The 26,362-nt window shown below is 34.7% G+C and overlaps 1 protein-coding gene across 2 annotated transcripts in view; it reads left to right on the top strand.

Moving 5' to 3' along the window:
• NTN4 (netrin 4) overlaps positions 1–26,127 on the top strand; it is a 102,282-nt gene extending 76,155 nt beyond the window's left edge. Inside the window, exons 6-10 of one of the 2 annotated variants that reach the window (XM_008576803.1) lie at positions 5,703–5,916; positions 6,283–6,398; positions 16,023–16,091; positions 19,633–19,803; positions 24,710–26,127. In XM_008576803.1, coding sequence (XP_008575025.1) covers positions 5,703–5,916; positions 6,283–6,398; positions 16,023–16,091; positions 19,633–19,803; positions 24,710–24,846 — 707 coding nt within the window. In that variant the 3' untranslated portion in view covers positions 24,847–26,127. The remainder of the gene's footprint in view (positions 1–5,702; positions 5,917–6,282; positions 6,399–16,022; positions 16,092–19,632; positions 19,804–24,709) is intronic. The other variant, XM_008576804.1, reaches the window with a different exon arrangement.
• Positions 26,128–26,362: the final 235 nt, after the last annotated feature.

The following is a 26,362-nucleotide window of genomic DNA, read 5'->3' as shown; positions in this document are numbered from 1 at the left end:
CCGGACACAAAAAAAAAAAAAAAAAAAAAAAAAAATGGTGTATGATATAACCAAATTCCTCACAGTAAAATACAGTGTCCAAAATTATATCCAAAAGTTTTCCCATAAAAAATTTCTCTGTACACTCAAAAGTGCTTCCCTCAGTTTTAACCGAAGTAGCAAATCAAGAATACAAAACTGCCTAAGATTTCTGATATATACCCAGGAATAAATAGTAACTGGCTCAGTTACAACTAGTAAACAGAAAGGAAATGATATAGAAATCAAATAGAAGGTCTGAGCAGTAAAACATAGTAAAGCATTAAAAATAAAGGGTATGACTTTTGTATTTATTTGTATTATTCACTTAAAAGTTTATAAAAGACAGGTAGGAAACATACTTAAATACCTTACATTTATTTTTTTAATGCATTAAATAGAGGCAGATCTCATGCATAAATGGATCTTTCTCTTTTGTGTGGGATATGCCATAATTCTTTCAGGAGACACTGAATTTCAGTAAATGAAATGAAAATCTTAATTTAGATTATTTTCCTATTAGATTTATTCAAGCATAATTTTATTTGAAATTAAGTACACCTTGAATATTGTGGAACTAGTTATCATTGAATACAATGTATATAACATTTCAAGGATCAATAGAAAAATGTTGCCTAGGATAGTAAAGGAGTAACTATATTGCCATTCACAGAGTAAAGTTCATTTACAAATTTTTCTTTATTTTTATAACTATTTATCCACTAGCAAAAATAGTTAATAGTAGACGGAAACAAGATAACAGTACCAAAAAAAGGTAGAAGATTCATTTTATCTACTATTTAACTTCACACTTAATATAACAGTTCATATTGTCTCCTTTCTGCTTAGAGCTGCATCACAAAGTCATTTCCCTTAAGTCCCATTCCTTCTAAGAACCTCAACAGGCAGCTAGGCAACTTTTGAAATGACTTTGCTATTGAAAATTCCCCATCAGAAATTCTTGTAGGGCTTTGGCCTTTGCAGGAGAAAACAATGTTGGGAGCCTGGGAGGCGCTGCTGAGGGAGTGGCTACCGGGTAGTGGTGAAAGGTCTTGACTAGCAGCTTCTTTCCCAGCTAAGGGCCTTGACCTTTGAGTTCTGTTTTTAGAAAAGCTAAATCAGGAGCAAATACTTGCAGGGTATTTTGCTCCCAGCATAGCTTTTACTAACAGAAGAGCAAAAGTTGGATCCATCAGGTAATACTAAGGAGTCCTTGTTTCTACAGCAAGCTTGCATCATGGATCAGTCTCTGAGTGAATAACATGTGGACAGACTCCCAGAGTTCTAGTGAAGGTGGGGATAAAGATGAAAAGATAGCAATGGTTTCCTTTGACTCCACCACCTAGGCTTTAGCAATCCCATTAGAATAAAGGGAGCCATAGCGTGTCCATTATATTCCTGGCCATTTCATCCTTGTATTTGCATACTTATTATATTCATGTAGGTTGACAGCTGTGACTCTTGTCTACATTACATTGCGGGGTACCCCCCTCTAAGCAGCAGGACCATAGATCACACCCTACTTTTTCTCAACATATGCTGACACACAAAATGAGAGAATATTGCAGCAGGTAATTTTTTTATACAAGGAAGGGAAGATGTAACAGGAGAGTAACTTAATTGCATAGAACCTAAAGTAGTCAAAAAGCTGTGCTCCTATTTGCCACCAAATTCCTCCAAGGTGCAAGGCAAGGAGGCTATTTTGAAAGCCAGTGAGATCATTAATTTCCTTAAAAAACAACCCATATCTGCAATGAGGCAGTTGTTGCTCTTCTGTGTTCTCATACAGACTGGACTATCTCAGTTATAACACTTACTGCCCTATAATTATTTACTTGGACATCTCTCTTTCCTAGAGATATGACTATTGTATTCATCCTTGTACCTTCAGCCCCTGGCTTAGTTCCTGTTAACACTAAAGTTCAAGAACTCTTTGGGGAAGGTGTGAGTGAATGAATGGATGGTGGGTATTTTAAAACTAATGTTTCATCCAGATAATAGTTAATTTTTGGAGCATTTGGTGCCACTAAATTTCTGATACATTGCAAAATATATGCACTATCTCATTTAATCCTCATACAAACAACCCTGTGGCATAAGTATTGTTGTTCTTACTTCATTAATGAGAAAATTGAGAGTGGAGGAGATTAATTTCATAAAGTCTTATAAAGAGTAAGATTCAAAACCTGAATCTAGTTCTGGTTAGAATCTAATCTAGTCTGACTCCCATGCTTATGCTCTTACCAACTTTCTTATATTGCCTCTATTTTATTTTCTGTCTTCCTAAGAGATCTTCTATGCAATATCTATACAGGTGTATTTATTGTCAGCCTTCGTGGTTGAAACAAATATTAGTTTTAGAACCTTATGGATGCACAAGGTTATTTGAAAATGTTTCCATCCATTGTTCTGTTAACAGTTGTGTTTCTTGGTAGAAGACCCTGCAGAGCAGCTTTATGTCCTCTTTTCTGTAAATGCTCTATAGAGAGACAGTGCTTCACATAATAGATGTATTACTGCAAACATATATCTGTAGATAAAACTCATATCACTTTAGCAATTATTAAAATTTGTCACTTGAAGGGAACCTATTGTGAAATCTTTTGTAAAGTATTCGTTTCCTCTATCTCATCTGTTTTGAAAGTTTTGTATTATTACTTCAGGTTTTCTTCCAGTAGGATACCCTGGTAAAGAATGTACTATCCAAAGTAAGTCATGCACATTATTAAAGAACTCTTGTGACAACATCTGGGAATTAAGATTACATTTCAAATAATTTTAATAATTTTGCTTTGCCACTATGGTTATGGGTGAGAGCAGCCTAGGGCAAGTGTTTTGGGAGGGAAATGAAGACTCCAGTAATGAATGATTTACCACCTAGACAGATAACACAGCTTCTAAATATATCTGGCTACCATTCAAAGCACCATTCATTTTGGCTTTTAAGGACAGTTCAACACAGCTATATACACTAAAAATTACAATAAAAAGAATAATTAAGTTCAGAATGATAGTATATAATGATAGTTCAACTACTGGGTCTTATGGATAACATGATGACAAAGCTGAAGTCAAGGACTTAGGTCATTTTGGGTCATAACTTTGACATTCAATGTGAAGAAGTAAATGCTTTGGTTGAATTTTAGAATCAATCATCAGTAATAAATGTATGTTGGGGAATCAGAACTGAGCCATAACCTAAGGAGATTCTTTTTTCCCCCAACCAAGAAGAAAATATATTTGCATTCTGGAAGAAAATTAAAAATGTATGTGTGTCAGATATTGACTGCTATCAAAATTCAGGAGATAGGCATTCAAGGCAAGATTCAGTGTGCAGTCTGAAAAAATATGCCATGAAAGTTGTCAGGGTCTTCTGCCTGGAGCTAGTTCTGAATAGTTTCCAACTGGTATTTTTTATCTTATAATTATGTAAAAAGTCACATTGAGAGAAATCCACTAGCACATGTGATAGAATCATGTTCTTCTCTGGCCATTTCTGAAGTGTATGTAGGTTTTAAAATATATGGTAGAACAGGGAGGTCAACTCCTAGAACTGCTCAAATTTTCTATTAGAGGAAAAGGTAATGGTGATGAAATACTATATACTATTATTTCCATTTTTACAGATAAGGAAACTGAGATGAGAGGCTAGATATCTTGCCAAAAGTCATACAGTTTAGTCAGTAGTAGAGATTAGTAGCCAAATTGAGATTTTAGTGACAAAATAATCAATTAGTCAATAAAAGAAGTTTCTAAGGCGTAAGAGGAAACAGTGGGATCTAGAATATTAGTTGAGAATACATGACAGGAAGAGTTGGCCTATTTGGTGTTAAGCACTGTGCTACAGACTTTGCTAAAGTAGTTTCGTTTAAAATAACTTCAACCTCATGAAATCTCAATAAGATGAAGATACCACAGTAAGAAACCAAGGTTTAGGAAAGTTAAATTTCTCACGCACAATCAGAGCTAATGAGAGGCATAGCCGTAAATCAAGATCTTTCTCAGCATTTCTCATTTGATTATTAGAGAAAGGAGTGGAAAGATTAAGACAAAAAGAGATTTTGAAATGGAGAAAAGATTATCCAGAGGAACTTATCAGTGAATTAAAATCATCAGACTAAGTGGATAAGATGAATTGAAAAGCCTGAGAAAGTTCTAAAACAGCCACTGTGAGGAATTTTTTTCTAAATCCAGGTAACACTGAATAAATAAAGTTGGTGACCATCAGTTAGGGAACCCAACTTAGTTTAGGGTACATGAATTTGTGATGAACCCAATAAACCCTATACACACACACACATACAAACACACACACACACATTCTCACACACACACACACACACACACACACACACACACACGCACTTTGTTCAGCTATTTTTGCTATCCTGGGAGCAAAGAAAGAGCTGTGGATTGTCATACTGTAAGCAGTAGGCAATGCTGGGAGTAGGGAGAGGACCAAGAAGAAGGAATTTTGATTAATATCAAAAATTTACAGAAATGGCTGATTATAAATTCTAGTCTGAGGAGCTGGACTATTTTATCTTGTAAAATATAAATTTATAACTATAAACTTATGATCACTAACCTCAAATGTGGCCTTAATGCTGCCTGGTGATTAATTATATTTCACTTTCTCTCATTCACTCTCCCACTCCTCAGACTTCCTTTATCTCTCTCCCCTGATGACCTTGCTTCCTATTTCATCCAGAAAATACAAGCAGTCAGAAGAAACATCACCAGCTCCCACTACTGCACTTATCCGCTTATCCACATCTGTGTCCATAGGCTCTGTTTTCCATCCTGTTACCTGATCATGCGTCTACCATAGGCCAACACCTCTTCTATATCAGACCCCATCCTTTCTTTCCTACTCTAATATACTCAAGTATTCCTCCAGCAATTCTCCCATCTCTCTTTTGGTCATCGATTTTTCCCTTTCTACTGGATCATTTCCACCAACATTAAATGTGCCGTCATTTCTCCCATCTTAAAACAAAACAAACAAAAACCCAAACCTTCACTTCTGTTCAAACCCCCATCCAGTTTTAGCTACCAACATATTTCTGTGCCTTTATCGGACATCTCCTCAAAAGAGCCATCTGTTCTCATGCTCAAATTCCTCTACTCCCGTTCTCTCCTGAGTCCTCTTCAGTTAGATCCCCCACTCACTAATACATTGATACTGTTCCTATCAAGGACACCAACGGCCTTCATGTTGTCAAGTGCAATGATCCATTCCCATGTCTCATCTTTGACCTGTCAGCATTTGACACAGTTTTTGCCCTCCTCCTTGAAACTCTCTTTGTTTGGTATCCAGAACATCATACTCTCGTGGGGTTTTTTTCTCATCGAATGCTCCTTCTCTGTCTTCTTTGCTGGTTCGTCCTCATCACCACAGCCAAAAAGCATTCATATTTAATTTCTTTAATTTTATAATAAATTATGTGGGGGGGGGGGTTGGCAGCAGACATACCTTTCTGCTAATTATATCTTGCTTATCTGTAATTTAATTAGTTTTCATTTTCTGAACAACTGGTTGAAGTTTACACCAACTGGTTAAAGGAGGAGTCTCAGAAATATGCTGTATAGTGAAGGGAAGCCATTTGGGGATTGCCAGGCCTAATCTCCACACAGATAATCTACAGACACTCATCAGTACTTGCGTGTCCTCTCTGTTGTAGTGTGTTCCTGCCATCCAGTTGGATCAGCTGTCCTTCCTTTCAGCTCAGTGACCTTCTGTGACCCCAGTAATGGTGACTGCCCTTGCAAGCCTGGGGTGGCCGGGCCACATTGTGACAGGTGTATGGTGGGATACTGGGGCTTCGGAGACTACGGCTGCAGACCTTGCGATTGTGCGGGGAGCTGTGACCCTCTCACAGGAGACTGCATCAGCAGGTGAATGTGCATGGCTCTTGCTCTCATCTATGTGTATTTCAGATTCTTTTGAAGATCTGGCAATGATTTGGAAAATCTTACATGCCATTAGTGGAGCAAAGATACATTTGCACATCTCTTTAAAGAATTTTTGTCAAATTGCAGAATCAAGTAGTTTGTTCTTGCAAGATTCTAGAGATTGTCTATAGCTCATTTTGCAAAATAAATTATTCTTCTTCACAATAGTTCCTTAAAACACTATTTCTGGAAAGTGAAAATATGGGGAGGTAGATGATAAAGTTTAAATCTCTATAAGTAGATTTATTTCTATTCAAGTTCTAAAAAATTCCTTAATAATAAGTTCTTCAATATTTTCTATTTTATTAGCAGCACAGACATAGACTGGTATCATGAAATTCCTGACTTCCATTCTATCCACAATAAGAGTGAACCAACCTGGGAGTGGGAAGATGAGCAAGGATTTTCTGCACTTCGACACTCAGGTGAGACATATAACTGGATATCATATTTACAGGTCTGGTCTTGAGTAAAAGTGATATGTGACAAACCAGGGAACAGTTTTTGTATCCTGTAGGGGAACTCTTTATTTCTGAGGTTTAATAGTAACCCCCATAAGTATGAAACTATGAAATATTACTAAGGGATATTTAACAAACTTCTGTTTATTTTTTTATTATTAAAGTAACATATATAGTTGGTACAGAAAATTTGGAAAATGCAGAACATCACAGTAAAAAAAAAAAGTCATCCAAAATCTCATTACCCCACTGTTAATATTTTAGTTTGTTTCTCTCTCTCTAAAACCTACTGGTTTACACATTTAAGAGCTAACTGAATATATCAGGTTTGGAAATGTACAGATCCATTTAAAGGAAAAATATTCTTACAGACCTAGGGTAACTTAATATGTAGAAAGCAAAAGCTAGATGTGAACTCCTTATGTTTACAGTTTCTTTACAACTATAAAACAAAAGCAGCTTTACAAATTAAATATAAGTCAAATAATAAAAGCAATAAAATTCAAATTAACAATATTAATTGAATATGAAAAATGATTTTTACTGAAGCCAAAACACTGTTCACTACATAAATATGGCCATCATAAACACTCTTTGAGTTTACCAGATCCATGCTACTATTTCGTCTGACTCAATTTTCCTGACATCTTTTGAAGAGCATGCTGTGATATTGGTGTAAATACTTAAATTCTGTGTTCATCCTGCCTCTATGCTTTTCTTGCAGAAAATCAAGTGGTTTTGTTGAGCACCAACTTACTCCTTAACACAAATTCAAATGTCATGAAATCTTATGTCAGTACTTGATTGTGAGGTCATCAAATGATCCAAATTAAACTTAAAATAGTTTAAATATATTTTTATTGTGAAACATTACAAAAAGCAAAAATGTTATACAATGAATGCCTGTAGACACACCTTCAAAGGGTTATCAAATCTCACTTTCCCGTAATTGTTTCATAATTTCATTTAAGTTATAAAATGTTACAGATATATTTGAAGTCCCTGATGTACCAAGCCACTAGCTCACTAGTCTCCCTGGCTCCACAGTATAACCAAGACTGTGAACTTGGTGTTTATCATCACTTTTGTATTTTTACTATTTTATTACCTATATGCATTTTGAGTATTTTTTAAATTCCATGCACATGACAACTTACTTACCCTTTTAAAATATTTTGACCTGAATATATAGTTTTTTTGAGACTTATCTACTCTATGACATGAATATACCACTTTTTATTTACCTATTGTTTGCCCTTTAGAATATTTCCAATTTCTAATTTTCCACCATTATAAATAATGCTACCATGAATGTTCTCTTATATGTGACTTTGTGCACTTGAGAAGGAGTTTCTCTAGAGCAGGGGCTGGCAAACTATGGTCCTCAGGCCAAATCTGGCCTGCCACCTGTTTTTCCAGTCTGTAGGCTACTTGCTGTAAGAATGGTTTTTACAGTTTTAAATGGTTATACTTTAAATGGTTATGTAAGTAGCTATCACTAATTCCTGGTCATTCGGGTTTCCTTTTCTGTGAATATCCTATTTGTAATTTTCTTACTGATTGTAGAAGTTCTTTATAAATTCATTTATTCATCCAGCAAATACTTATGGAGTACCTACATTATGTGGCAGTGCTGTAAATATAGTAAGTGAACAAAACAGACAAAACTCCCTGTCTCCATGTCCCCTACGTTCTAGTGAAGGAAGACAGCTAATAAACAAACAAGTAATAATATTCGATATAATACATGTTTAGTATAACAGAAAAATAAAGCAGGGATGGGGGATAAGAAGTGCTTGGGAGGGGAATACTTTCAAATAGGGTGATCAGGGCAAACCCTATGAAAGGTAACATTTGAGAGAAAAAAAAAACTGAAAGAGATAAAGGAGTGAGCTATACAAGTGACAGAGGGAAGAAAGTTTAGGCAGAAGATACACAAAGTACAATAGCCCTGAGGTGGGAATAGGCCTGCTTATTCAGGAAACAGCCAGGAGGACAGTGTGGCTGGAGCAGAGTAAGCCAGGGGGAGAGTAGTAGAGGAGGAGATACAATGGAGGCTGTGTAGGCCACTGTAAAGATGGCTCTTACCTAGAGTAGGATAGAAGCCATTGGAGGGTTTTGAGCAAAGGTGTGACATTTAAAGGAACACCAGTCATCATGGTTGTATGTTCTCCATAGTCACATTCAGCATCGTGGATGTAGGCATAGGCAAAGAGGTGGATTTAAGCTGGGATGAGGTTTTTCCAAGCAAGAATGAAGCAAGAGAGGTCAATGGTTGTTCATGGAATTTAAACTGGGTGAGGAGGGATGTGAGAGTGAAGAGGTAGCATCAATAGATTATAGGGTTTCAAAGGATTGCTGTTGCTGGAAGCAAGCTAGAAGGATAGGATGTAGAGGTCAAAGAATGGGCTGCTTGAAACTGAGATTGGAAGAGTAACATTTATTGATAATGACAATGTGTAAGATATAGTCATGAGAGTGAGTAGCTGAGGCCATTATTGGTAATGCTACTTTGTCATATACCAAGTTTCTGTATATGTATGGATCTGTACCTTATCTCTCTATCATGTTTCATGAGCCAGTACCACAGTGGTTATTAGAGCTTTATAATGAGTCCTGACATCTCATATAGCAAGTCCCTCCATTTTCTTGAAATCATCTTAGTCATTGGTTCTTTGCTCTTTCATGTAAATTTTAGATTAAGCTTAAGTCCCACAAAAAGCTCTGTTGGGATTTTGATTGCATTTCCACTGACTTTATAGACTAATTTGAGAAAATGATAGCTTTATAATATTGAGTAGTCCCAAACATGAACATATTGTCCTATGTATTAAGGTCCACTTTAAGGCCTTTTAATAATATTTGTCACTTTTCTCTGGGAAGGTTTTACTTGTCTTTTATTAATTCATTCCTAGATATCTCATAGATTTTATTGCTATTGGGAAGGTGTCTTTACCAGAATTTTCTAAATGATTATTAAAGATATAAGGGAGTACAATTTATTTTCTATATTTTTACCTTTTATCCACAACCATGCTTAATTTGTTTACTAATTCCAGTTTTGTTTCTTCTTTTTTAGTTTTTATACCTCATTTTCCCTTCCTTATCTCATTGGGTCGAGCCTCCAGTACAATGTTTTCCTAAATTTGATGGAAATATTTTGAAAATTTTGCTAGTATGATGTTTGATGTTGATGTTTGATAGGTAGACTTTATAAAGTAAAAGTTATTCTCTTCTATTACTAATTTTATTATTAATGGGTTTTATATTTAGCTGAATGCTTTTCCTACATCTTTTGAGAAAATCATATGTTTTTTTCCTATAATCTATTAATGTGGTGTTTGAAAATAAGATTTTTCTGGTATCAAGCTATTCTTTTAGTCCTAGCTAAGCACTATTGGTCATGATTTATTTTATTCATACATTGCTGAATTTGATCTGCCAGGGTTTTTGTTTTTTATTTATTTGTTTGTTTACTCAGGATTTTTTTATCTATGTTTATAATTGATATTAGTCTATAATTTATTATACTGTCCATGTTTGAGTAAGTTAGGAGGTTCCCCTCCCCTACTATGTTTTTCGTTTTTTTCTGTTCTCTGCAATAATTTATATAAAAATAGAATCATCTCCCACTTGAATGTTAGAACTTATCTATAAAGCAACCTGGATAGAGTATCTGCTAATAGAGGGAAATATTTAATTACTGATCCAATATCTTTAATGAGTTAATTATTTGTTTTATTCTTGAGTTGGTGTTGCTAATTAATGATTTCTAGAAAATTATCGATTTCATTCAATTTTTTAAAATCTTATTGGCATAAAGTTATTCATAGTATTTACTTATAATTCATTAAATCTCTACTCGATCTGTAGTTAGGTCTCCTTTTTGTCCCTTACCTTATTTGTGCCTTTTTTCTTATAGTCTTAATCAATCTTTCTGATTTTAATTTCCTTTTTCAAAGAATAACTTTTGGTTAAGCTAACCCAATATATTTCATTTTCCTTTATTTCACTAATTTCTAATTTTATCTTTATTATTTCTTTGCTTATATATTTTGTTTGCTTTTTTATTCCTTTTCTAGCTTTGTGAGTCCAATGATTAACTCGTTTATTTTCAGCTTTTCTTATTTTTAACAAGTACTTTTAAAGTTATAAATTTATTTATAACATCTCTGCAGCTGGATCCTGCTGGCTTTTATATGCAATATTTTCATTATTATTCAAGTTCCAAATTTTTTGTAATTTTTATTAAGAATTCCTTTTTAGCGCATTGAGTTGTCTAGGATACATATTTAATTGTTCAAACATAGGGATTTTCAGGCCATCTTTTTATTATCTCTAATCTAATTTCATTGTATTATATCTATTCTTTGAAAACAAGGAGGGCAATTTTGATTAATTTCTAGGCCATTTACAGGACTAGCTACATACAGTAGTCCCCCCTTATCCCTGAGGAATATGTTCCAAGACCCCCAGTGGATCCCTGAAGCCATAGATATTACCAAACTCTATATATACTAGTTTTTTTCTGTACATACATACCTATGATAGTTTAATTTATAAATCAGGCACAGTGAGAGATTAATAACAATAACTAATAATAAAATAGAACGCTGTAACAATATACTGTAAAAAAAGTTATGTGAATGCGGTCTCTCTTTCTCTCTCAAAATATCTTAAATATTTTCAGATCAAGGTTGACCACAAGTAACTGAAACCACGGAAAGCGAAACTGCAGATAAGGGGGGACTACTGTAATTTGCAGGGCCCAGTGCTAGATGAAATTCAGAGCCCCTTGTTCAAAAATGATTGAGAATTTCAAGGTGGCAACACAAAGCATTAAATCAGTCACAAGACGCTTCTCAGTGCAGGGCCCTGTGTGACTGCACAGATCTCACACCTCTGAAGCCAGCCCTGCCCACTTACCTAGACATGCAGTTTGCTAAAAACTACAAACCCAGGCCGTGAACAACAGTAGTTTCGGGTTTGGGGTTTTTTTTTCAGTCTCTTTTTATGAACAAGGAGAGCCTTACCCAATCTCTGTCTTTAAGCAGTGAGCCTGTGCAATAGAACACTAGAACTTATTCCTCAACTGAGGAAAAAGTACATGTTGGCCAACTTCTCATTCCCCCCACAGTTAACAATAATATACTGTACATTTCAAAAGAGCTAGAAGAGAGGATTTTGAATGTTCTCACCACAAAAAAATGATAAACATCTGAAGTAATGGATATGCTAATTACCCTAATTTGATTATTACACATTGTATACATGTATCAAAACATCACACACTGTACCCCACAAAGATGTGCAATTTGAGGTGTCAACTAAAAATAAATTTTAAAAATAAAATGAATAAAAAGCGAGTCTGACTGTGGTCCCTTTTTAGTCCCTTAATCCCCTAACATCTGAGCTTCTGACCACCGCTGCCTGATTCTGAAACCAAGCCCAAAAGATCTATGATTTCATGTCCTTTCCCCTTTGCTTATTCATTCATTTCTAAACCACAGAGAAATTTATCTGGTTTTTGACATAGACTGTCTTTTTTTGTTTTCTCTTTTATCTAACATTGCTATGTGTTTGGAGCTGAGGATGCGTTAAAATATGAATTTACAAAGCTGTGTTGATTGAGATCTTCTAAGATAATTTTTTCCAATATTTTATTATGAAAGTTTTCAGACATACAGGAAAGTTTAAAGAGTTACATACCCATATACCTACCACCTAAATTCTATTCATCCATCAATCCATATTTTAGATTAGAAATAAACCACAATTTTAAAACATTCTCATAGAGAACTATGGACCCTTCAAGAATCAAGAACCCCAATTTCAAAAATACTGGTATTTGCAATTCTGTATCATGGGTTTTTTACTTAACATTTTCCTAATGGTTTCATTTTAATTCACAACAGGAAAGAAGGTAGGAAAGATAAGGTAGTATGAAGTTGTCATATTTATCTTTTCAGCATTTGAAAAAGAAAACAATCTTCTCCATTAATTTTTGCCTTAATGCTACACACTCTGAATTTTATGATTTTAATTTTAGTAGCCACTTTTAAAAATGCTTTTCTATTTTTCTAACACAAGGACTTTTTATAATTCTCCAACTTTGTCAGCGAAACCAAATCTGTAATAATCCGTTTTTTAGGACTACAGGACATTCACTAAGCCAATCATGCATGTTATTGGGGAATTGGCAGCATACCAATCAAGCACATAAAGTGCTGGCACCAGAATGACTCCAGACTCTCATGTCCACAACAGCTGTTAAATCTATGATGTCCCCAGGGAGTCTCTGAAATTCATCTGGATGAGCTCCAGAGAGAGGAAGACTTTGTTCAGTTTCCTGCTACACAATGATATTCCCATTGGGTATAGAGTAGTGATCCTCGGCACCCTTTTTCAACAAAAAGTGATAGCCAGTTTCTTAAGCACTTAAAAAAAAGTTCATCCTCAAATCTAGGTGCCTACATACCTATTTGCCTACCATAAGTTTCCATAAAAACAGCATTCAATTAGGAATATAATGGACTACACCAACAAAACACCCTTAATTTCTACAACTTCTTGTGAGATAGAGCACACCAGATGTAAAATTTCCCTTCCTGAATAACAAAACTGGCTTTAAATAGTGCCAAAGAACTGTAAACAATGCTCATTTTTAAAAAATATTCTAATAACCTACTGTAACTAAACAGGTTTTTCCTCCCCTCCCAGATTTCTTTTAAGAGAATATATCTGGGCTGAAGCCTGACCAACAAATTTTAGTGTTTGAGCTCTAAGCATATGAAAAAGGAGTACTGAAAATCTGCCAAAGAAAGACCTTTAAATAATAGACCTATATATGTTCTTACGGGCTGATGGACTCAAGAGAAGAGCATTATGCTGAGGAATAGTATATTCCACTTGGATTTTCTTTAGGTTTTATAGCATGGTAGTTACCATACTCTCCAGCTTCAGTAGAATTATCAAAAGCCATGGGCTATTTCCTTAGGTTACTACAATTTCTGAATAAGTAATCTTCTCTGCAATATTTAGATTATAAGCAATATTATTTAACAAATCACAACAGCTGATTTTAAGCACCTTTGATTTCTCTTTTCCACTGTTTAATTCTACTGAGATTTTCCACTTGTAAATCTCATTCTCTGATTTCTGTAGCAGCTTTAGCTGGAGCCAGTATACCAATGTTTTCCACATCACTATCTCTACCTACCTGGTCTCGCCAGAATTATACTCTCATTTCTACCTGGATGTTCTGTCAGTATCTCTAATTCATTATGTCCTCCTCTTACTAGATCTCTTTTGTTTTTTGTCAACCAGATACATTTCTCCTTGTTTCCTACTATTTGTGTGGTAGCTCAACCCAGTTTTTCTGTGGGAAACCACCTTTTCCCCATTTAATACAGTGTTGAAGAGGGAAATCAGATGTTCTCTCTCTGGACTTTAAGTCTTGAGCTGAAGTTGACAAAGTCTAAAAATGATTAGAGTTCATGATTCCAATGGCAAAGCCATAAAAGAGACTACCCAATAGACTACCCTGCTACCTAGATCTCTGTTTCTCTCCTGATTCTTGTTCTTTCTGAATTCTGATTCTTCAGCTTTTTCTCCTTTCTGTGAGCTAGTCCATACCCTTTCAATAGTTAAGTTAGAAAATTGATTGCTACCACAAAACCTTAAGTTATACACCCCTGAAATGCTCTCCTTCTAACTTTCCTATCTCTGTTAGTGATACACAATCCTCTCTGTCACCCTGGCTGAAACTTCATTTTCATGAAGTTCATTTTTATGCTTCCTTTTCTCTTGCCCTTATCCAATCCATTGACAAGATCTGTACACCCAAATTCTGGATCATCTCTTGATATTTCTTCCTTTCTAGACCCATAACCATGTCTTGTTCAGACCCACATTACATTTGACATAGAAAAACAGTTCAATGGGAAGATCAGGGGCTTCAGATTCTCCCAGACCAACACTTGAAATCTGGCTTTTCTATTTGTTAGCTGTGCTGCTTTGGACAAGCTAATTAATTTTTCTGAGCCTTCATTTTTTTCGTTTGTTAATAATGCCTACCTCATAAGGTTATTATTAATATTAAACAAGACCATGTAGGTAAAGTTCCTTATATAGTTTATGGCTTACAGTTGGCACTCAAATTAGTTACGGCTATTGTTGTTAAAATCAATTTCATTGGCTTCTATTTTGTCCCTGCCTCCATATTCTCCCCATTCCAATACTGTTGATACAGTAATGCCAGATTTATTTTCATGTATTTTTTTAATTCATTTAACTTCTCTAAGCTAATAGCTTTGAGAAACAACAAATTAAATTCAGGTCTTCACTGCGTATCAGTCAAGGTCCTTCATCATATCTTCTCCTATTCTTCTCAACTCAATCAGTTGCCCAGATAAACAGGACCACTGACTCTCCCATGAACACACTCTGCCCTTTCTTTCTTACATGTCTTCGCTCACTCTTTTATCTTTATATTCCTGCCAAATTTCTAGCTGTTAGAATCTTAAATTAGTAAATAAACGTAAAATGCTTTAAATAGTGCCTGGTATATAGGAAGTGCTTCTCAGTAAGTGTTAGCTGCTGTTATTACCACTCGATGCCTATGAAATGCAGTGCATGAGGGCAGGAGGGAAAGGGAGAGGGAAGGGGGCAAATTATATCTAATTATTAAGTCAGTAAGAATGAAAATTCTATCCATTCTAGGCTCTAGGAATACACAGATGAAAAAGGGGTAACCATTGCCCTCAAGAGGCACAGTCTAAGAGGAAACATACATAAATGAGTATGAGAATGCTGTATATAAACTATGTATAAAGGCATTTTGGAAGTCTTCCATGTGGCCTGGCAAATCTCTCTCACATAACAATTGTAATACATAATTTTAACTGTTGGAAGAAAATATCCTACTTATTCTTCAAAGTCTATTTCAAATCCTCTTCAGCCACACAGTCTTTTCCCATCTTCTGAAACATATGTGATCCTCCCACCCAAGCACACTGTATCTCTCTTAGACCACTTATCATTTTTTATACACTTGCTTTATTCACCTTACTGAATTGTAAGCCTTAAGGCAAGAACTGCTCATCTTTATATACTCTGAAGTATACAGCACCATGCCTTGCACATCATAGGTGCTCAATAAATACTTTTAAAATTAGATGACATTACCTTCAACAAAATGTCCAATCATTTTATTTTATTTGACTTCTGTTGTGATAAATCTTAATTGTAAAAAGAAAATTGTCTTTTCTACAGGTTATCATTCAGTTGTTCCTTTCATTAGCATGAAATATTAATACTGGATTGTATTTACTACAATGTCAACTACAAGTATTAAAATATATCATTATTTCTAACTTGTATATTTCTTTTAGGTCAGTACTTTATTGGATGATAACTAATTCAATTCAGAAGGTGATTCTACTTTTTTTGAGTGACTTTCATGTACTCATGGACTATGTTGTATGATTCACTCAACGCTTAAAAAGTGTGTTACCCGGATTTACTTGCTGGACTTTTTCTTTCTTTCTTAATTAATAACTAATGCCTTTTTTCATATACTTTCTCTAGGTAAATGTGAATGTAAGGAACAGGTTTTAGAAAACTCCAAGGCATTCTGTGGAATGAAATATTCATATGGTGAGTTTGAAGTCCTTGAAGGTTTCTAAAAACCTACTCAAACTAAGTGCAGAGAGTTGTTAAGGAAATGGGAGGCCTGACTGATGACATTCTAAACAAATCAAAGCATTCCTCTTATTTGATAATACCAAATACAGTATTCTGGTCTCGACCTAGATTTTCCTAATGTAGATGGGGTTGAATGTTCTGGTGAGGACAAGATGTTTGTAGAGCAAAGCCTGGATTATAGTACTATAAGGAAAAGTGGCAAACAGCAAAAAGAAAAAGTCATGATAATCCTTTTTTATGGATGATTCTCTTCTTACTCATCTAAAAGAGAGGTCTCTACCCACTTAAATGATTCTTGTGCTAGTTTGCCATGTGGTAATACTAAGCAGAAATCATTTTAAGGTAGAGTATTAGTCAGGGTTCTCCAGAGAGACAGAATTAATAGAATATGTTATAAGTACATGAGAGGGAATTTATTAGGGGAATTAGTTCAGGCAATAGTGAAGAAAAATCCCACAATAGACCATAGGCAAACTGGATGCCGGTAGCGTGGTTCAGTCCAAGTCTGAAGGCCTCAAAACCAGGGAAGCCAATGGTTTCCTTGATGTAAGTCCTGGAACCCAAAAGTTGAAGAGTCTCAAGCTCTGATGTCTACGGACAGGAGAGAAGATTGTATCCCAGCTACAGGGAAGAGAGTGGTTCATCTTTTTTCTATCTTTTGTTCTCTCCAGGACCCCAGCTGATTGGATAGTTCCCGCCCACATTGAGGGTGGGTCTTTCCCACACAGTCCACTCAGACTGTCATACTAATCTCTCCTGGAAACACCCTCCTGGACACACCTAAAAAAAATAGCTTTACCAGGTTTCTTGGCTTTCCTTAATCTAATCAAGTTGACACCTAGAATTAAGCTTCACAAGTAGTATTCACAGTGGTTAAGAGCACAGGCTTTGGACTCAGACGTTCTTGGGTTTGATTTCTGGCCTATTGGATGGGCAACTTAACCTCTCCAAACCTGTTTCCTCATCTATAAAATAGTGATAATGCTACTTTCCTCATGAAATCAGATTTTTGAAAGGCATGCAGCACATTATCTAGCACATTCTAGATGCTTAGTAAATGGTAGGGAGGAGAAAGAGGATATATACTCATGAGGCACTGAGACTAGCTGGCCACCAGGGTCTCTTCCCTGCCTACTCTGTATACTCTAGACTCCTCTTTCAAATACTAGGAAAATAGGTCATAAGAAAAAGGAAAAATGGCACTGCCCTAAGTAGAGACTGTTACTATCTTCAAATTCTAAATGACTTAAATCCTCACACAGGATTAAATATATTAAGATACCCTGTCTTGCCAACATATTCTTGACTAGTGTCTGAGAATTTTTATTGTTCCATAATTTATATGGCTTGAAATGTGCATTACAATGAAGAGAAAATTTTAAGTCCTGATTTCTGAAGCCAAGTGCTTAGGTTCTTGATAACATTGTATTTAATCTCATAAAATATTTTTAAAAAATAAATGGTAAAGACCTCATAAATCTTATCTAAAATTACACGCACACTTCCCTCTCTTCACCTCCCAACTTAGCCAAATAATAGAGGAAAGCTTTTGAAATGTATACTGCCCAATAAAGGAAAAGGAAAGGCAGTTTAGAGGAAATGGCATTTACTATCAAAAGCAAAAAAACATGACAATTTAGTCCAAAGTTAGTTCAGTGAAAATATCAACTGGTTCTCATTATCACATAGATTTGGTAGCTCTCTGACTGAATTTACAAGTAAACAACTGGTCTTTTGATACAACTGTATTAATTTTCTACTTAAGAGAACTTGAATATTTTTAATGCTGTAATGAAATACTTGGCCTTATTAAGTGGAATACACCTAGACTTGGAAAAAATTGATTTCCCCTCCCAGTCCTCTGGCTTGATGGAAAAAACACTTGATTTGTTTATTTTCTTTTTTTTTTTTCCTTTTTGTCTTTTTTCGTGTCCGGCAACGGATCACAACCCTCAGTGTCGCGCCCGTACCGGACTGGGACCGGCAACGGGATCGCAACCCTCGGTGTTGCGCCCGCACCTCGCTCAGCCAGTGAGCAGGAACCGGTCTGTATGTGGGATCCGAACCCTTGGCAGGAGCGCAGCCGTGCTCCCAAGCGGCGCACTGTAGCAGTACGCCACCGGGCCAGCCCATGTTTATTCTCTTTAACACATATGTATTGAGTGACAGCAGTGAACAGACAAAGTCCCTGGTGTTTCTGAGCTTATAGTCTAGTGGAATAATAATAGTTAACATTTACTGAGCATTAGCCATGTGCCAAGCACTATACTATGCATCATTCATTTATGTATTTAGGTAGTCCAGACCCTACCTTTAACCAACCAGTCATGTGAACTTGAGCAGTTCACTTAATTTCTTTTTTTTTTTTTTTTGTCTTTTTTCGTGTCCGGCAACGGATCGCAAACCTCAGTGTTGCGCCCGTACCGGACTGGGACTGGCAACGGGATCACAACCCTCGGCGTCGCGCCCGCACCTCGCTCAGTCAGTGAGCGGGAACCGGTCTATATGTGGGATCCGAACCCTCAGCGGGAGCGCTGCTGCGCTCCCAAGCGGCACACTGTAGCAGTGCGCCACCGGGCCGGCCCCCACTTAATTTCTTTAAACTTGCTTCTTCATACATAAAGCAAGACTAGATGGGCTTTTAAGACCCCTGAGAAGTCTAAAAATTAATGATTCTATAAAGGCAGCTGTCTGACAACTATACTCTCAAAGTATGAGACCAGCTAAGATAGGGTTCTCTCATTGCACATAATCTTCCACCAATATGTAGATGAGCCAGTAAGAACTTTCCTAATAGTACAGAACATTGCATCCCAGTGTTCCTTAGATCTACTTCCTTCCTCATCCCAACTTATTTCATTACTTAATCCTCAGCCACATCCATTTCATACATGGAAGAGCATAACAGACTCATGAGTTGTGTAGAATACTGGATCTTTGTCATCATGTAGAGGGACAGCTTCCCTAACCCCAGTCAGCCTGCATTCTACACCAGGGGAAAAATATTAAGTAATCAATAATATTCTTTAATCTCTTTAGAATATGTAAAATATATTCTGACAATAACATTTTATTTTCTGTCATAACATTATAAACAGGTCAATCATAAAGTATAATATAACCAGAATCTAAATAAAAACCAGAATAGCAATTCTACTTCCTATATTTCTTCTTACTATTTAGATTTAATAGCTGAATGTATTTAAGATTATATTTGCATTAGGCAAGTGGCTGACATTCTCTTAGCATGGTGATATGGAAGGGAATAGCAGTTGAAATTGCCTAACAAAGAAGATTATAGTTAATATAGATAAATGAGGTGAAACCAGTACAAAAGTTGATGAGCTAATGATGTCTAAAGCAAATTTCCACATTCTTCTCACTGATTCACCTTTCCATTATACTTGGAAATGCATATTTAAGTTGTTGTTCAAACTTGAAAAGATAATATGAAATTATATGCATTTTGACTTTTGGAATTTTGTTGTTACAGTGCTAAAAATAAAGATTTTATCAGCTCATGACAAAGGTTCTCATGCTGAGGTCAATGTGAAGATAAAAAAAGTCTTAAAATCTACCAAATTGAAGATTTTACGAGGAAAGCGAACATTATATCCAGAATCATGGACTAACAGAGGCTGCACTTGTCCAATCCTCAATCCTGGTGAGCATTAGACTTTTCTATCTTAATACCTACCTTGTCTCTGCTGATTTGCTACTTGTTTTACATTCTCTAAACCACAACCTAAATAAACTCAGCAGGAGCACCTCTCCTTGTCACCATCTGAATTCTGGGGAAAATCCAAATGGAATTCTTTGAACTAACATCAAAAAGTTATTTCCCTTCCATGTGCTCTATAAAAGTAAAATATTTTAAAATCCAGCAATATAATACTTTCTGTCCTAAAAGAGAAATCTCAGATTGGTTCCAGGTGCCAGCTGCATAGAGAGCACTTTCATGAATTTATCTGCCACTGTTTATCTGAAAGCTAGGTCCTATTACAGTAGAACCTGTTCCTAAAGGAAGTTCAAATGCAAAAGTCCATCTGTGCAAATATCAAATTCATTTTTACTATTGCATGAGAAGCATCTGTTTCTCCTGGATAGGAAGCAAGTTCTCATCATCTTGTTTTTCATTAAATGATCATTCTGGTTTTAAATTAGAAACAGCAGAAACAAACAAAAAAGTCAAATTTTAAAGAAACTTGGAATAGAGGAAAATTTGATTTGCACCTTAAAATGTCACAGCAGAGGTGGAGACAAGCAAGTGAGCACAGGGGTTCTTGCCTGTACAAGTCTTCAAGTACACTCTTCATATTGTGTCATAAATTGCTTAATTTTCTGTTTCCCTCATTAAATTTGAGGATGGGATTAGGATTTTTATCCTAGTATCTTCAGTACTTAACATTAGTACCCAGGTAATGGTAACATAGTAGGTTCTAATAAAACAAATAATAATTTAAAAAACACTGTATTTCCCTGTTTATGTAGTCGTCATCTGTATCTTAATGCCACTGATGAAACAGGTGCATAATTTGTGTTCTGGATCTAATTCCCTCCCCATGTAAGTCTAAGAAACCACAGTTATGTTAATGAGAAATCTTTTGTGGTATTTGATTAATAAATTTGAGAGAACAAACAGAGAGAAAGAGAGAAGCAGCAATTAAAATATTCCCTCAATCTAAACAGTGATACAAAACTTGACTTTTTTCCTACTGTTGACGAATTTCTCATATGCTTTTTTACCCCTTCACTATTTTATTTAAATTAAATTTTAATAAGGAATAGAAGAAAAGACATTTTAAATCATAAAATATAAATAAATATAGTTTCAAAGAACAAATTGAAGTAATAAGAATCTTGGACTTTGAATACAGGAAACTAAGAATAATTAATTTAAGTTCTATTTCCCAATGATCTGTGCTCAGGGGCTCTTGTAATCACTTCTCTACTAGCTTGGCAAAAGAAAAAAAAAGTCTGCTCAGTTTTTTAGTAAGACATTAAACACAAAGGCTTTGACCATCTGAGCCACCCTCCAGGAAGTGAACTATACTTCCTAATCAGGTTTGTGCCAAACAGTCAAAGAATCAACTGAATTCATCACAATTGAAAACATAAGCGCAATTATTCAAAGAATTCTTGAAAACATGTTTACTTGATTTGAAGAAAAGACTGGGAGCTGCCAAAGCAAAACCAGACACACTTTCATTTTACTTTGTTTTTCTGTTTTTACAAGTAAGTTCAATAGCTAAGGCCAAAGAAAGCTGATAAGAAAATTCTGAAACCTTACACACCAACTTGCTTCCTTTGCTACTTTTGAAAAGGAGTAATCTAATTAGGTATCTCTGCAAACTCATGCATTCGTTTTTTGTTTGTTTGTTTGTTTTCTTGCTTGTTTTTTGGTGGCTGGACGGTATGGGTATCCAAACCTTTGACCTTGCTGTTATAATATCGCTCTGTAACCAACAGAGTTAACCAGCCAGTCCCTAAATTCATTCATTCTTAATTCATGCATATGTTCACTCATTCATCAATCATATATTTTAAAATACCACGACTAGCACTAAAGTATCATGTTTTCTTTTTCTATGGATACAAAATAAACTTTGGGCCCTCACACATGTAGCAAAGTAGATGTGGAAAGCACAGTGAAAGGAAAATATAATGTAAATGCTAATGTGAGATGTAAAAGATAACATTGTTTTGCATGTTAATTTTTTGTATTATGCTGCTCCATAATTTATGGATTTATTTAGTATCATTTATATCACTTTAATGTATATTTATACTCTGATATGTATTAAGGGTAAAGTCCTGTAGTTATTTGTTCTATTTATAGTTTAAAATAAATTTATTTAAAATGCTAGTCTTAATCCTGAAGTTTCTTAAAAATTGTTTATTTTTAAATGAGGAATTTATTATTTTAGATATTATACAATATTAAGACTATTATATCTTTAGTCTGTTAATTAAATATTGGGATTCTTTTTCATGCAGAAGCTAATATTATCTTTTAAAGAATATAAATACCTTATAGTTCACTTTACATTGTGGTCTCCAGTATTTGAAAACCATGTCAACATTTTCCTTTTTCTCTTTTTTTTGAAAACACCATGATAGCTACTTTTAAGTTTAGGGTTGGTTTCTTTTAATAATATTTTAAATAATCCTTTTATTATTATTAAAGTAATACATGCACATTATGGAAATTTAGGGGAAATTTTTTAATTTCACATTTCTACCCCCAGAGATCATCTCTGTCAATATTTTAGTGCAAATCCTTTTAGATCTTTCTTTATGGGTACATACATTGTATTTTTTTTTAACCAAAATGCTTTATTCAGTTAGTAAGCTTGACTTTCAATTTTAGTTTATTTTCATATTTTCTAATAATTCAGAGAATATTCCTATATCCCCACTAATCCCAAAATGTCCTTTAGAGTGGTTTGTCCTTGCCAGTATTCAATCCAGGATCACACATTGTATCTAGTTTTTCAGTCCCTCAAGTCTCTTATTCTAGCACAGTTCCTTTTTTATGACTTGTTGAAAGCAGGCCAAGCATCCTCTTAGATTACCCGATCTTCTACATTTGTCTGGTTGATTCCTTGTTGTGTTGTTTAGCTTGTTTCTCTATTACCTGTATCTTCTGTAACCTCTAAAGAAAAGTTTGATTGATCCAAGATAAACATTTTGTCTACAATCTGTTACAGATGTTGTATACTTTGTGCTGAATCACATCAGAAAGCACATAATACCTGGTTGACCTACCATCAGTGTTGCTAAACTTGACCCTTGGATTACAGTGAGGACAGTCTGATCTCTCTACAGTTTTCTTTTCCTTTTGAGACTAGAAAATAGTAAGTGTGGTGTTATTTAGCACTGTACAAACATCCAGTTTTCCATTAGCCATTTATTTAATGATTTTATCACCAATTGATAATCCCTACCTGAATCAATAATTTCACTAGAGTTTGAGAAATGGATGCTTTTCTAATTCTGTTTAATTCCCTTCATTTATCAGCTGACATTCTTCTAGAAGAGGACTTTCTCTCCCTAAGCTGAGCTGTTAGGTTGCCGTGAAATACAGTTCTTATTGTAAAGGCAGGATAAATGCTATGTTTTTCCCCCCTTTAATTTCCAATTTTCAAAGTAGGGAATGGTTTAACAGCTGCCTCAAAACACGAAAAATTCGTTTTTCTCTGGCTTTGTCTTTTTCAAGTATCATTTTGGAATTATGGATTTTTATTGTTTCGGTGTGTTTTCATACACACAATTATTATGTTTCTTGGTGCTCAAATTATCACAACTTTGACAAGTTATAACCCCTTTTTGCTAGCTTCTGTGTGCTTTTAAAAAAGACTCACATTAATCTTTGAAAGCTTCTTTGTTTTTCAGTATTATTTAATAAGATGCCTCTTGCTCACCTTATATCTTCCTGTCCTGGACCTGGAATAAACCATTCTCCAGGAAGTCTTGTTTTGTTTCATTTTCAGTGAGACATGTTATCATGTTATTAGAGACCGTAGTATGTTTGTAATAGGTGTTCATTAGTACTGGGAGAACATTTTTTTCTAGGTCATTTCAGTGAATGAACAAGAAATATATACATATTTAAACTATGAGTTTAAATAAATATTTTCAGTTGAATTTTAACATCTAGTGTTTTCACTTAATTTGGTTTTTAAAGTATATGTTTCTTTATCTTATATTGGAAAGTTTTATTTTATGAACATAATTATTTGCTCTATTCTATATATTTTTTAAAAAATTGTTTCTAAATGCTAAAATTGATAATATTACAAACATTTACTGAGAGAGATTATCATATTTCTTTTTGTCAATGTATAGGTAATGAGACTATCCTTTCATTTTTGTGTGTGTTTGTTAGCCAAAATTTGTTATTTGAGGCCTGAAAAGAATTTTGAATTACAAGGTCAGCAATAGATCTGGTCAAGACTCATAATTTGTTGGGTTTTTTTTTTTAATGTGTGACAAACATTGTATATTCCAAAAATACATCAACTTTATATAGGGAATATGTGTTATTTTACATAATCCTTATCTCTCTTCTAATATGTTTTCCCAAATTGTTGTTTTGTTTTATAAAATCCTCCTTAGTATATACTACCATACATAGTGAATCTCCAAGAAAGACTGATTTATAGCAGTATGTAAAGTGCCCATAGAATCCTCACTTCTTTATCATAGAGGGTGGTATAGTCCAAAGTGAAAGTTCTAGAATCAGACCAGAGTTTGAGTCAGGGTGCTGCTACTTACTGGGAGACACCAAACAGGTTTCTTAACCTTGCTAAGCCTCAGTTTCCTTATTTGTAAAACAAGAAGAAAAATAATACCTACTTCACAGGGTTCTGTTCAAGATTAAATGAGATAATACAGTAAAGCACTTAGCACATAGTAAATGCTTATTAAATGTCAGCTGTTGCTGTGTATTACTCCGTTTAACCATGAATACATAAAACCATGAACCATGAGTTTGTGAAACTGCTAAAGTCATATCGCCCCCTTAAAATAGCATAATAAAAGTAGCACCTAATTTTATTCTCTTTTAGGTTTGGAGTACCTTGTAGCAGGACATGAGGATATAAGAACAGGCAAACTAGTCGTGAATATGAAAAGTTTTGTCCAGCACTGGAAACCATCTCTTGGAAGAAAAGTCATGGATATTTTAAAAAGAGAGTGCAAGTAGCAATAAAGGTATATAGCACATAATGGCACTTCTCTATGTACAAAACACAGACTTAATGGAAAGGAGCCCTCAAAAATGAAACTGGAATTTTAAGTGCCAAAGTGTATAGAAATGTTCCAATGTGTGGGCCTTGCCTAACCTATCACTCTAAGCCCATGTTTAAATACAGTTTTGTTTCATAAAGACAAATGAAAAACCCTATGCTGTTATTTGTTTTCTATAGGACTGATTCTGCAATTTATAACTATTAAGAATATTTTAATAGCAGCATGATATTTAGCAGTAATCCATTAAGGGCAGGACCTCTAACAAGGACTCCTCCCAGTTTTGGATGTGTTATTTACATTTGATGCTACTGTAAGTAATTAATGAAATTTTTAAGGAATCCCCAACCCTCCTATCAGGAAAGGTATTTCTTAAAAAGAGCCTTCTCTTGTGTGTTGTGTATGAACTTTGGTCTGTGGGATGTTGTTAAATGGAACGTCTCCACATGTATATAGCATTTTCTTGTATAAAGCACTTTACTACCTACCATTTGTATTGTGAAAATTCGGAGACTGCTGTTGACAGAAAAAAGAAAAACGCATGTAATAAAACCTACTGAAACAGAAGCACTACCACTACACATGGACAAAAGTGACAATATAAAGGAAGTTGTACTATTTAACTCTAAACACTTGGAAAAACTATGTGAAGATGAAACCTAAAAGGAGAATATGCTTGTATGAAGTCTCAGCTTTGGGCTAGAGGTTAAATTCCAAGATACTGGCTATAATGAAACTCTTTAAAACACTAAAGAAAAGACTTTAAAATAACAAAAGAAACCATAAGTATAGAAATATGCTTGGATAAAGGGGAAATGGACCTTAAATTTTAAAAAACTCATTTATTTGCAATGCACTTGTATACACTTCAAAAATTATTGTAGACACAGAATTTGTTATATTTTTGTGTTTAGTATTTAAACCTGAGCAGTTTTCCTCCTTGTCTTTATTAACAGTATATGGTCATTATATTTACCCCTTTTTTAACACCGTGTATGTGATACTTCACCAAATTACAGTTTTTCATTATTATTCATCTTCTGTACCCATGCATTACTACTAAACATAGAGTTTCTTCTGTACTTGAATATAGAAAATATGAACACAGTGCCATAGATTAACTTCACATACGAACATATTGTTTTCCTGAGGTCCTGTGGACTGGCAAAATATATATATATATACTGCTTTGTTCATTTGTTTTTTATTTCATATATGTAATAAAGAAATATAATCTCCTGATTTTTGTCTCATTTCCTGATCACCTCTTTCAATGATGCTAAAGATTACTTTCCCATAATGAGGGAACTTAAATCCAATTTCTTAAATTAAGAAAATCAAACAAGGGCCTGGTATTTCTATTCTGTTACTCTGGGGTTTTGGAATGGAGTGGAAGCTAATTAAGATGGGTTCGGTTTTGGTAGACTTCGGATATGAACTTTTTTCATCAAGTGCATTGCAATTTTTATATT

This window comes from Galeopterus variegatus, unplaced genomic scaffold (genome assembly GCF_000696425.1).
Source record: "Galeopterus variegatus unplaced genomic scaffold, G_variegatus-3.0.2 Scaffold1405, whole genome shotgun sequence".
Taxonomy (NCBI): domain Eukaryota; kingdom Metazoa; phylum Chordata; class Mammalia; order Dermoptera; family Cynocephalidae; genus Galeopterus; species Galeopterus variegatus.
Note: the sequence above shows the minus strand (reverse complement) of the source record. Positions and strands in the feature narration are given on the sequence as shown.